The 13190-nt window shown below is 36.3% G+C and overlaps 1 protein-coding gene across 1 annotated transcript in view; it reads right to left on the bottom strand.

Annotated features, from left to right (window-relative positions):
• Positions 1–334: 334 nt before the first annotated feature.
• The window catches only part of PHF3 (PHD finger protein 3), a 40336-nt gene continuing 27480 nt past the window's right edge, over positions 335–13190 (bottom strand). Inside the window, exons 8-15 of the mRNA XM_010169466.2 lie at positions 12412–12528; positions 10119–10250; positions 9545–9677; positions 8851–9046; positions 7071–7218; positions 5818–5907; positions 4582–4777; positions 335–3391 (exon numbers count right to left, since the gene is read on the bottom strand). Coding sequence (XP_010167768.2) covers positions 1206–3391; positions 4582–4777; positions 5818–5907; positions 7071–7218; positions 8851–9046; positions 9545–9677; positions 10119–10250; positions 12412–12528 — 3198 coding nt within the window. The 3' untranslated portion in view covers positions 335–1205. The remainder of the gene's footprint in view (positions 3392–4581; positions 4778–5817; positions 5908–7070; positions 7219–8850; positions 9047–9544; positions 9678–10118; positions 10251–12411; positions 12529–13190) is intronic.

Below are 13190 nucleotides of genomic sequence, written 5' to 3'. Positions count from 1 at the left end.
AGTGGAATATTTTTGTAGTTTCTCACAGACTTAAGAAAGTGACCAGTGTATTTTAGGAAGTACAAGAGCAGAAGAGTGCAGTTTGTTTTCAGGTTTGCTTTTTGTTTTTGTCTTTTTGTTTTGCATCAGTGGATAGCAGTCACTACAAAATACCAATTTACCTCAACTCCTGGTGGTGGTACAAACACCTTCTGCCCTTCTCCCCCCACTTTGCCCCCCAAAACTCGAAACGACCAAGCCATAAAGTGTACAACAAATGTGGCATTCTGTAACCCAGCCTGCTACATTCATATTCAGCCTAGTTTCACACCTATGAAATCAAACACACACAGTATGTGAGAAAGTTTTATCATTTTAGAATCAAAATATCCCTTAAAATATTTACATTTTACAGTAAAAAGGATAGCAAAACACAAAGTAATGTACAAGCTTAGGTATTCAAGTTTTTGAAGCATGGAAAATGGTGGGAGAAATGAATTTACTACTACAAATCATATTTTCAAGAATTTAGGTTAAAAATGCTTTCTTATTAAAACAAGTGCAGTTTAAAGCAATAACATTCGAGCAGCTCAGCCTTCCAACTTCTGTTCACAAACTGCTTCAGATGCTTAGGAAATACTTGAAAAACTAATGAAATACACTTGAATTAATTTTATTGTACCACTGAATAATTTAAGAAAAAACTCTTCACACCACCGAGCAGATTATATTTTGTTGTAATATGAGTGAATTCTGAGGCTTTGCTACAGTCTTTAAAAACAGTGCAATTTAAAAAGAAGGTTATTGTATGAAATTCACCTGTAAAATTATCAGAGCATCATAAAACAGAAGAGAGCACAAATTACCAAAGGCAGCAACTATATTGCAGACTTGACTAAAGCCAACTTCATCAGCTAAGAAAATTTCTAAGCCTTTATTGCATATTAATAAAAGAAATCTTTAAAATTTGAATATACAGCAATGTAAAACTTTAAAAAATATTAAACTCCTACTTCTAGCGATAGTTGGTATAATGAAAAAAAGGATGAGTATTGGTACATCGACTGGTACCAAAACACAGACTTGTTTCTGCAAAACACCAACACTGAATAAAAAAGATGGCACAATCCTAGCAGGCTTTTTTTTTTTTTTTTTTAATACAAAGGTTTATGACATTACTCTAACAGTTTATTTAAATAGGATTTTAAAAGACTGCCTGCATCTTTTTACCTTTTGCTTTTAGTTCTGTCACTGTGGTCCCTATGTTTCTCTCTGTTCTTTTCACTTTCTCGTTCTCTATGCTTCTCTTTGCTTTTCTCCCTCTCCTTATCTTTTTCATGAGACTGTTCTTCACTTTTAGGCTTCTCTGCCTTTTTTTCTGGATTTCTAGTCTCTCTGGGGCTTTTTCCATCAGCAGCCCTATCACTGTGTGGAGACCGTAATCTCTCTTTGTCTCTCTGTCCTTCCTCTCTATTCTTCCTCTCTTTCTCCTTTTCCTGGTTTCTGTCTCTGCGTCTATTTCTTTCAGAATCTTGCTCCCAGTATTTTTCGTTGTTCCACTCTTTTTCATGTCTGTCTTTCTTTTGGTGATGGGATTCACTGTAAAATCTCTGTCTATGTTGATCATTTTTTCCTCTACTGAACCCTCTCTCCAAATGCTGTTCTTGTCTGCCCCAAGGATCACTGTGGCGTCTTTCTGGTCTCCTACTGTCTTTATTCTGAAAAAAATTTTCTGGCCCCAAAAATCTTGATTGTTTGTGAGCCACTGGTACCCCTTGTGCCATGGGTCCAACATAATGTGATGGCTGACCTGATAAATGAGCTACCGGTGGCCATGGCATCATTGGATTTTGAGGAAATCCAAAGCCTGGAGGAGGAAGAAGTGGAGGTGGTAAATGAGGAGGAAATCCAAACATAGGGTTGTTATGTGGAGGGAAGTTATGAGGTGTGGGAGCCTGAAACTGAAATCCAGGTGGATTAGATTTAGGATGCTGAAAATTCTGCTGTGGAGGTCTAACAGATGAGAAGCTGCCACTTGTAATGGGGCCTGGGCCTTTGGAAATAAATTCAGAACGAGAAGGGTTTTCGGTTTCAAAATGAGATGAAGTTGCTGCTGGTCCTCTTCTAAATGAGTTCACTGTTTCAATGTTCTGCATCAGCGCATCTTCCTGTGAGTGTTTGGTACCTTCTGCTTGTGATGCATCTGCCTTATCTCCTTTTGCTGCAGTTGAACTGTACTGCGTCTCATTTGATTGTGCATCACTTTGGTACAGACTTAAGCCCACTTCTTCAGAAGCCTGTTTATTCTCTGGTTCCATTTGATCATTTCCTGAAGCATTCTGTCGGTCTTCACTCCTGCTCACGTCTCCTTCCTTGTTCTCTGAAGCATTAGTCTGCTGGCTTCGTCCAGCTGCCTGTCGTGGGTCTCTTTTAAGATTAATAAATGGTGGTGATTTAGAGGTATTAGCAGTGGTACCTTCAGCAGAACCTACATTAACGTTGTTTTCATTGGTTTTTTTCCCTGCAGTTGATGAGGAAGAAGACAAGCTGGAATTTGTGGTCCTTCTAACTTCCTGTGCAATGTTATCCTTGTCGGGTAACTGCTGCTTTGGGTCATTTTCTTTGCTTTCTTCAGTTTCTTTATTCTGTGGTTGAGCAGATAAATTTGCTAAAAATGCTTCTGTGGAGACATCTGGAGGTTTTCCCTTAAGACTCAGCCCTATCAAAGATCCAGCACTTCTTGCAGAACTTGAGGTCCCTAGAGCTGCTGCATCCACAGTTACAGTAGGAGCATTAGTGGATTCTTGTAGATCTTCCAAACCAGTCTTTGTTTCACTAACTTCAGTAGTTACATCAGCAACATCCATGTTTTCTTCTTTTAAGGTTGCTTGTTCATTTAATAATGGTATGTCTTCACTGGGACTCACTTCTGACTTGCTGTGTTCAGGTACTTGCCCTGTTGTACCCAACAGGCTTTGAAGAATATCATCCACAGGCAATGGTTTATTTGCTAGCTCTAAAGTAGAAGGCTGATTCTCCCATCCAACCAGGACTCCAGGAAGAAATCTGAGAGGCTTTGGTGGTTCATGTTTGGTACTTTCCACCAATGGTTCAACAACTGCAGGAACATCTTCTGTATTAGATTGCTGAGGCTTATTTCTCTGCTTGTGCAGCACAGTTGTGAAGGAATTAAAAAAATCATTTTCCTCTTCTTCTTCTAGTGCCAACTCATGATGAGAGACTTCAGGTTTGTTTGGCTTACTCTTCTTCTCTGGTGGCAAGTTACTCAAGGTACTTTCAGAAGCTTCATCCACAAAACTACTAGTAACGCTTGCAACAGCAGTAATCTGCCTCTTCATTTTCTGGCGAATTATCAATCCCAGTAATAAATTTGGTCGATGTATTTCAATCCCTGTACAAAATTTGAACAGCAATTTATCATCTCCTTATATTCTGGTTAAGGCAATCACTTTAACAACAATAACCCCCATGGTCTAACAATATATTAGAGAAAATATTAATTTTATTACATTTGAAGTTTCCATCATTAAACGCAATAAACACTTAAAATAATCAAAAATGAATTTCTAACATAAAAATGATTACTTCAAACACTGCAAATTAAAACTGCTTTAAATATTATATCACCCACTACACCATCCAAATACAGAATATGAGACAGTTATACATGATATCTAGTCATATAAGGAAAAGCACTGAAGTCAAACATCATCTTAGTCTAATTAGCTACCAAGTGTAACAGTGGTAGCAAAGCACATGAGAAAAAAAAATAGCACTCTTGCAACCACAAAGTCTCCTAATCAATTTGTGTTAGACATACTTGTTCAAAGATTTATCAAGACTGACTTTCCAAAATGCTTCCATCATTCCAGGAAGGCACTGTGTTTCAAGGTATACTATTAGTTATCTCTTCGCTATGTATTTTGTTCTGTATAATTTAGGTTCTCGCAAAAAAATTACAAGTTGTAGCTCATCCTATCCTCATTTCAGCCCTGCCTATCTCAAAAGAAGAAAAAAATCCACAAACTTTTATAACCAAAATAAATTGATACAAAACAACTCAGGTGTAAGCAGAACAACTGAGAGCAATTTAAGGACCTTTTCTTCCTTGCCCATCTATTTTTATAACTTCTCATGTCTTTTTTTTTTTTTTTTTTGGTAAGAAATTTTGGAACACTTGAGAAAAAAGGAATTACTACATTTCAAATAATGAAAAATACTATTTTAAAGTTACAGTATCAATTTGGAAATCAGTATGATTACTATCATACACAGTTTACTTGCATCATTGAATTTGCTGAGATTGTAACCTACAAAGCCACCTGGGTTAGAGGAAGAATGCAGTACACATGAAAAAGTTATACACGGTAATTTTTTCAACAACACTTAAAGTATCAGAATAATCTTACAATGGGAAATTAATGTCTTTTCAAGGAAGCCAATATAACAATATGGAAAACTTGTGACATGTTTGAAGGGAATAGCTGGCAATTTAAAATTTAATTTTCTCTCGTATTTCTGTTGTAAACTTCTTTAGATAGTGCTATGATAACAAAGTTCCAAGTTCCAACGTGTACTTACCAGGCCCATCAAAAGGCACAAGATGATGTGGGACTTTGTCTGAGGAACCTAAAGGGATGAGGTACAAATCTTTCACTTGCTTCATGTTATTGGCTGCTACACCATAACGTTTTCTACTGCTGAAATAGGCAAACAACAACGCATAGGATATCTGATCCTCTTCAGTTACAGGGGTAAAGCGAACTACACAGATCTCCTGTTTACAAAAAGAGAGAAAAAGATGGTCAGATAATTTTTCTATGAAATTTTGTTTTAGTGACTGCTCTTTATTTAAAAGCACCGTTCGGAGGAGGAGAAAAAGGCTCCCCAAGAAGGCAGAGAACAACAGAGGAGAGAGAGGGAACCGAAACAGGGCCAAAAACAATTAAGAAAAACTGGAGAAAACAAATAAAGCACATTTGGTGTAAAAATAATTCACTACCGTGTATGACAGAAAAGCCAGCTAAAGAACAATTTTTAGGGAAGCGTGTCAGTTTCCAAGTAATTATTCCCCTCCTGACCCTTAACATTACTAGAAAGATTTATTTTGTAGTCTATTCTGTCCCAAAAACCCATTAATACTAGGGGAAGACTAGTATTCAGATCCCAGAATTACGACCAAAGTCCAGCTCAGGAGTCAGTGCGGGGGCTGAGGCTGTTTAATGACTTAATTAACATCCTGGAAGATGAGACAAGAGACTCTGCAAAACTGTCGTGACACCTAATTAGGGGCAGTGCACAACATGCTGAGGAGTGTGGGCTGCCACTCAGAAGGACTTCAGCAGGCCGAAAAAACGGACTGACCTTCATGAAGGTCAACAAAGGCAAATGCAAAATCTTGCACCTGGACAGGCTGGGGGACTGACTGGTTAGAAAGCAATTGGCGTAAAAGGATGTAGGGGTCCTGGTGGGCAAGGTGAATCTGAAATAGCAATGTATCATCCATGCCAAGGGAGGCAACTGCATGCTGGGTATCTGAATGAAAGCAACCAGCAAGCAAAGGGAAATTATTATTCCTTCTATCCAGCACTTGTGAGACAGTATCTGGAGAATACCACCTAGTTTGGGGCTCCCCAGCACAAGGACCACCTGCACACAATGGGACAAGACCAGCAGAGAACCCCTGAGATGGTTTTGCCTACTGTAACAACATCAAAACTAAAGGGTAACACTTGAGACATCTGGTATCCAAACATTCACAATAGGGTGAATAGGATGTATGTTAAACAGCAAGCCTTCAATATGTAAAATTCTTACCTTGGTCCCCGAAGCTTTGATTTTTTCTACATACTCCCAGACAGTGTGAGGAGATATCCTGCCACCTACTTGAATACTATCAGGTAAATCCTGTAAGAAAGGACAACAGATATCTGAATCCAACCTAAAAACTGTGGTAAACCCTTCATGCAGTATCTATTTCATATATTCAAAACACAATTCTTATAGTTGTGAAACTATAATATTAAAGTATCAGTAGAAGCTGTAACAGTAGAAACAAATTAATTTACATTTAAATTCTAGATATTTAAATTAGTATTTTCAGTGCAAAACTGCTGATCTGTACTAAATTAGTTATCATTCAATACTATTCATCTATACCCTTGCCAAAATTATTTCTTTCAGTAACATTAACTGAAAACATAACTGTACTGTGCTTTGGAAACACTCAAGTTATCTGTAAGATCAAACTGCTGTGACAGCCCCACATCCATGAAGGAATATAATAAACTTTCAGAATCTTAGTCATGAGGGAAAAACATAACCTACACACGCATGTATAAATAGAAATAAACTTGTTCTTGGATGCTACTGAATTCACTATTCCCGAGCAACAAAAACAGACTTTCAGAATCGTTCAGGAACGCCTAAGGAAAATAGGTGTTTTTTGAAATAAAGCAGAAGAGTTTTGAAAAGCACATCATATTTGTAAAACAATCCTTTACTATTAAATGGTACTGCAAGCCCTGCACTTCACTAAAGATTTAAAGCAAAGATAATCACATTATTAGAACACCTAAGTCCATTTAATTAGAAAGGTGATGCATCCTGTGTCACTGGCAAGAAGTAACACCGAGCCTTTTGAGCTCTCCGACCTTTATTTTATAACATGAAGACAGCTATTATAAGCAGTTGCATCCTCTTCCTGCCTCTCAGACACTGAAGAGAACACTACATAAACTTTTTTTTCTTTTTTTTTAGGGACAATTTAGTCTTACAATGGAAATAGGGTTGCTCATCCTCAAGAAACATTTTACAGTGAGACAAGAGCATCTTAAAATATATGAAAAAAAATTTGAATCCTGATGAAACATGGGTTCATAGAGGACAAACCGAAGAATACTTTACTTACAAATACATACCCTTAACCTGTGTCCTCCCACAAATACTCTACTCAGTACAATGATCATGCTTCACTGGTTTTCATCATTATACTATTATTAGTCTACAAGGTAAACAAGTCACTAAAGTTAATAAATTAATTGTTCATTCTTTGCAGAAAATATAAATACCTCCGTTAAATACTCAAAAGACCCAGAAACTGGATAAGCCTTAATAACGAACTTTGCCACTGAAGGCATATTGATAAAACCCTTCCAGATGAAATTCAGGCGTGCCAGAAATAGACTTTCACATTCCACAGTACCAGGTGTTTCCGATCTAAAAAACAACAAACAAAAATCCACTTTGTTTGGAACACAACAGAGCATGCATGATAATGTAAATTGTATTTTTTCTTTGTAAAATAAACGACATTGCCATTAAGAAATTTCTTTTTCAGTTTAGCATACTTGAGGGTCAATGAAAAGAGACAGGCATCCTTATTAACTTCCAGTGGAGTAGACACGTTACATGAAGGACTGTCAGACAAGCAGCACATTAATTCACTACTGTATCTTTTGCAAATGGAGAAGTTTAGTCCAAGAGTTATTAACTGCTACTGAAGAAGACATACAAACACATAGAGGTGCTGCAGACCCAGTAAGATCTTCCCCTGCCACCAGGAGAGTGGGGAGAAGACAACATTACTGCCTGCTAGTCTATCTTCACCCTGCTTTCCTAGCCCCTGCCTTCTGTTGTGACACTGTCTGCCCACCACCTGAACACCTGCGTCGTCCCCGCCTTCCCTTCTTTTCCCTTGCCCCACAAGCTGGCTCCTCATCTCTTCTCATCCATGCATCACTTCCACAGCTTCTGTGAGCACCTCCTCCCAATTCCAGCATTGTCAACTGTACAAAACAGTGGTTTTTTCCCCCCTTCAGAAAAAAATACCTGTTTTGCCAATAAAGCAGCTGCAAGGAATAACCTGAAAGACTTCAGTAATTTCTCAGAAGAGCGTTTCTCAGCCTGGGGGCTTCCTCATGGAAAAAGCTACAGCCACATTTCAACATTTCCCAAAATAACGTTATCAAAATATTCTAGGCATGCTACTAGCAGTTTTAAGCTAGGCGCCCAGTAGTACCAGATGTTGCGCTGTTAGAGTAACAGAGTAACCTATGTTTCCTTCTGTCTATACTAGAAATTAATTATTTGAATCTTCAGCAACCTATTCAAAACAAAGTCCACTGTCCTTAGTAAAGGATTCTACTGTCCTGATAAAAGGCAGAATTTCAGAATGAAAGGACTGGAAGTCAATGTCTTTGTAGCAACACCTTCCTCAGACCAAAAAAACCAGCCTTATAAATTCCAATTCCCTCTTTAGTGGGTAGCAGAGTGTGGAAGAAAATTAAGAGAAAGCCGACAGCAAATATGACAAAACATCGAACAAGCTGCTGTTAACTGTCACTGCTATAAAATTGTAGCTTTGATATTTAAACTAGCCTGATTTATCAGTGTAAATGCTCTGTTTAGAGCAATCTCAAACTCCCTTGCTTTATACATACACATATACGAACACACATGCACTCACTCAATTGCAACACTGTACATACTACGTTCTTTAATAGCAAAATACACCAAATCCATATTCTGACTTTTTAAATATTAATTCAGCTGCCTTTTTAGGCCTTGCTGCACCAGAAAATATAAGGTAGTTTACTTTTCCCCAAAAGAAAATGTGGTAATCACAACAATATACGTAGTGTTATTTATATAAATGCATAGCATCATTTACTTCAGCAGAGAACCCCATTCCTAAGAAGAGGTGTACAACTTAAAGTGCAAGAATGGACGAATGAAATGTCATTTAAAAAATTAACCTTAGTCACAATGTCCTAATAGCTTAACAAGATAAATAATGTCTTTCATTTAAAGAAATTAACTACAGAAAACTGTTTTTACAGTTTATATTACTTTGGGAGAGGTGTGAACGATGATTTTGACGAGTCTTGCTTATCATCTTCCAGTAATTCTGAAGCTAAAATACTTGTTGTTGAAGAAAGCGCATCTGCAATGCTCTCTGCTTCATTGTCTGACTGCTTCCGTGCAACTCCAACAGACACTTTCACTTTTTTTGCAGAAAGATCATCAGTAGGTGGTGCCATTCGGCCTGCAGAATTGCAATATTTTTTATTTATTATTAAAGAAACACAAGAGGACTTCCTCTGAAGACATGGAAGACACACTAAAAATAATACATGTTGCCACCGAAGTAGGATAGGGTAAGAAATTATACATTTTATACATACTTGTATAAATTTACACATCATATATAATACTATACATAAATTTTGCCACTGTAATGGAATAGGATAAAGAAATGAGGAATCAACAATAGCATGTATACTACACCCATTAAAGGGATTTCCTTCTTTGCAGTCTTTTTTTTTTTAAATAGAAGATAAAAGTTATGCCAATAGCCTATCATTTTAATAGTCTTTTTTGTAAATTATTAAGTAAAACACTGCTTCCACAGCTCTGTCAGCAAACTAGGTAAAAAAAAAACCAAACAACACATTTATTCACATTCTTGAGGTATATTGAGATTTATGACTGAAAGCATTATACAAGCATGGTGTATGTATTTTGGCATGCTTTTCAAAATTACCTATGCAGATTTTGCAATTAAGATCGAAGAGATGATTTTTATGTTGACTTGTGGTGTCTGGAGATGCAGATTCATTTACTTCTTTATCTTTTTCAGCTTCTTCTGACTTGTCAAACAACTTAATGTTAGGTTCCTAAGAAAAGTTAAAGACATTTCAGTTAGCCTTTTTTCCTCTGTTAATATTCCTAACATTGCTGTTCATATTGCTTAAATATTTTATGGTATTTTCTCCCCTTCAGACATAAAACTCTCACTTCAGCTATATAGCCTAAAATGTTATCACAAAATCTACAAATGCATTAGAAGAATGAATTAGTATTCCCAAATATCTTTTTGGTGAGATTTAGAATATTTTCTGCTATTACCAGAATTCATCATAAAGTCATGGACACGACATGGGAAAAACAAAAAAAACATCAGGCCCAGAAATGAAAGTAAGGATAAAAGAAAAATTAAACTTAAAACAGACTTAATATATAATTACAGTTCTAAACAACAAAATCATAAATGAACCACTTCACAAGCATATTATCTATGAACTAAATACGCTGTGTTGTCATGTTTTCTTTTCTACCTGAATTTCCATGACCTCCTCTTGTTCTTTTATTGGTGTTTCACTTTCAATTTCTATTTCTCCTTTGTGAGTAATTTTTGTGATAGGTCTTCTTTCAACTTCCCTCTGTTCTTTCTCAATCATTTCAATTGTCTGTAAGAACAGGAAATTATTTATATTTACTTCCAAACAATAAAATTTGGAAAGCCACAAATTTTAACAACAGAAAATAGGACTGCAATTAGGAAATCCTCTGTTGAAAAAAGAATACATTCTTATTTTGTGAGTGTGGGGTATTTTCATAAAGCAAATGCATAAGTAGCTGGCCTAACTTCACCTACAGTTCAGTGAGTAAGCCATGTATTTAAATAAGTGAGAAAGCAGACCTTCATCACTAAATTTAAAGATAGGTAATTCTGATTTCCGAGAGCTAAAGAAAAAAAATGCACCAACTCTTTTTGCATAAAATGGACACAAATACATACAGATTTATATATATCATTTTTCAAGAGCTTGGTTTTGAGTACATAAACCTAATGCTCTACCTAAAAAAAACATTTAAATGTGTTCTTAAAGTAATGGATAGGCTAATTCTAATCAGCACTGCTGCTTCGCTTTGTCACAAAAAATGAAACAAATCATTATTTCTAAAACATATTTAAATGTTCTTCTTAAAGCATGTTTCTACTATTTAAACCAGAAAGAGTTTGTGTTGGCTGTCCCCAATATTTTAAGACTGGTTTTGTAAGGAAATAAAGATTCTATGCTTTATCTGTCTGCCAAATACCTACAGTAACTTTTGAACACATTGGAAGACTAAAAAAAAAAATAAAAAATCCATAAGTAGCAGTCTCAAAGTCTTGCTTAAATAGGAAACTGAAAAATACTGTCAAATCATATATTGCTATTTATTTTACACGTTGTACTCCATCACAACTTCTAGAAATGCTGAAGCATTTTCTCTGAAATATTTAGGACCTTTCAGTAATTTTTGAGCAGCATACACTTTTGTTTTGAAGCTGTTCCTCACAGCAGTGGAATACTGTTGTGTATGGTCTGCTTTCAGCATTTTATTGATGCTTATAGCAACAAAACAAATGTAATGAAGATGTAACACAAAAGATGGGCTTTAGACAGCTACAGGAGGAAAAACCAAACTTTTCATGCCTTTCTAGACCCTCAAAACAACTTTGAGATAATACATTAATTCAACAACTGTTTTTGCATAGAAACTAGCAAAGCATTGTCATGGTTCATAAACAAGTCTACTCGAAATATATAAAGAAAAGGAAAAAAATAAGGAATAATTAACATTGCAATGAAAATCATAGTCTCTGAAACAGCATCCCACTGTACTGAATCAGTTATCACTGAACACGCTTTCATTCTGAGCACAAAGAAATCAAGAGGATGAATTTCTATCTATTCTGTGTTACAGTACCTGCTCATTAATTTTTTAATCAGAAGTCACCTGATATAACCCACAACTCCTAGTACCATAAAACTGAAACACAGAGTGCATACCAGTTAACATTATCCAAATTTTGTGCCTTTCAGTTCTATGAAGTGGCATATAAATAACCAAAGATCCTGCCAACACAAATCCAGATTTTGTAAACTAAAAAACTTGATGCTGTAAAGCTGACATTTCTATGCAGCTACAGTTAACTATCATTGGACTAACTGCCCAATAAACAGTGCCATATCTAATAAAAATGTATTATCTCCAAAAATTAATACAGTTCCTTATATTCCTGCTTCTTCTTATCTGTCAACACAGCTATAAATACAATGGGACTTTCTGTTTTAAGAAAAGCAATGCTCAGACTAACCTAGTAAGCTTCCTACACTCTGTTGGGGTTTTTTGGTGGGTTTTGGTGTTTTGTTCCCCCCCCTCCCCTCTCCTTTAGATTGCTTTTCAGACTGGCAGATCAAGTTTTCACCTTCAGGTTTACTTCTTGGTGAGTGAATTGTCATGCCTCGTGAGTATGTAAGTTATAAACAACACTACATCAATTTGGTGTGTCCAGAGAGATCTCACTCCTTTTTTAAGAAATTGTTGTCTATAAAGCCCCAGCTCAAGCTGTACAGCAAACGAAAATGCACAGTTTCCCCTTTCAGGAATTTATTACTTTTTTATCACTTCTGTCCTAACAACTGCTTTGGGTTTTGAATACTATATAGAGATCCTTCTGATTAGTCAGAGTTGCTTTGTGCAACATGCATCCTGTTCTTTCTACATTAACTTCTGTTTTCAGGTTAAGTGTAATATGCTTAGGCATTCAACTAAACAATGATAGTTGACAAATCTCACGTGTCTGTTTTCTCTCTGTCTCCAAGCAGCCAGTTCTTTGGAAGCCAGTTCTTCTGGGCTCATTTTTATTAGATGGTCTGGAGTAACCTCTCCTCTCAGTACTTTCTTAAATAGTATCTAGAAGAAAGAAGAGAAGTTACCTATTGCTATCAAGACAAAAACAGCTCATAGCGGGAAATAAAGCAAAGAAGCAACATACAACATACTCTGTACAGCTATAGGGACCATGTGTTTTTGTAATTATCTCTCACTGTAGGAAGCAGGACTAGATTTTATAAGATAAAAAGCTTAATTCCAGAGCTCCATTTATTCTACATAACAGAATGTATCTACATATACCCTTTAAGGATCAGATGTATAACTACTGTTCCAAAGGAGGAAGTGAGATTATGCCCATAGTAGCAGTAACTCAAGACTTTTTTTTTTTAAAGGTGCAAATGTCCTGTATTTCAGAGTAGAATGAAGCTAGTATACTAAGGAGGTCTCTGGTTCTTGACTGACTGAAGCAAATTCCTAGGGTAAAAAAACCCCACATAGCTTAGCAGTATAAGCAAAGAGAAGCCAGTGACAGAAGTTAGCCTGTTCATATAATTTACAGTTGGCTAAGTGTAATAGTAATATACTACAGACTAAGCAACTTGATCAGAATAAGTCATAAAAGGAAGTTGAGGAGGCGAGTATGATGTGGAATAATGGGCTCATAGAAAGCCCAGGAGAGTGAAGACTAAGCTTGAGAAATCTGGGTATGAAAAACCACAGTAAGACAAGCTACTGAGCAG

This window comes from Antrostomus carolinensis, unplaced genomic scaffold (genome assembly GCF_000700745.2).
Source record: "Antrostomus carolinensis isolate BGI_N321 unplaced genomic scaffold, ASM70074v2 scaffold18266, whole genome shotgun sequence".
Taxonomy (NCBI): domain Eukaryota; kingdom Metazoa; phylum Chordata; class Aves; order Caprimulgiformes; family Caprimulgidae; genus Antrostomus; species Antrostomus carolinensis.
The sequence above is the reverse complement of the archived record's forward strand: the minus strand, read 5'-3'. Positions and strand labels throughout refer to the sequence as shown.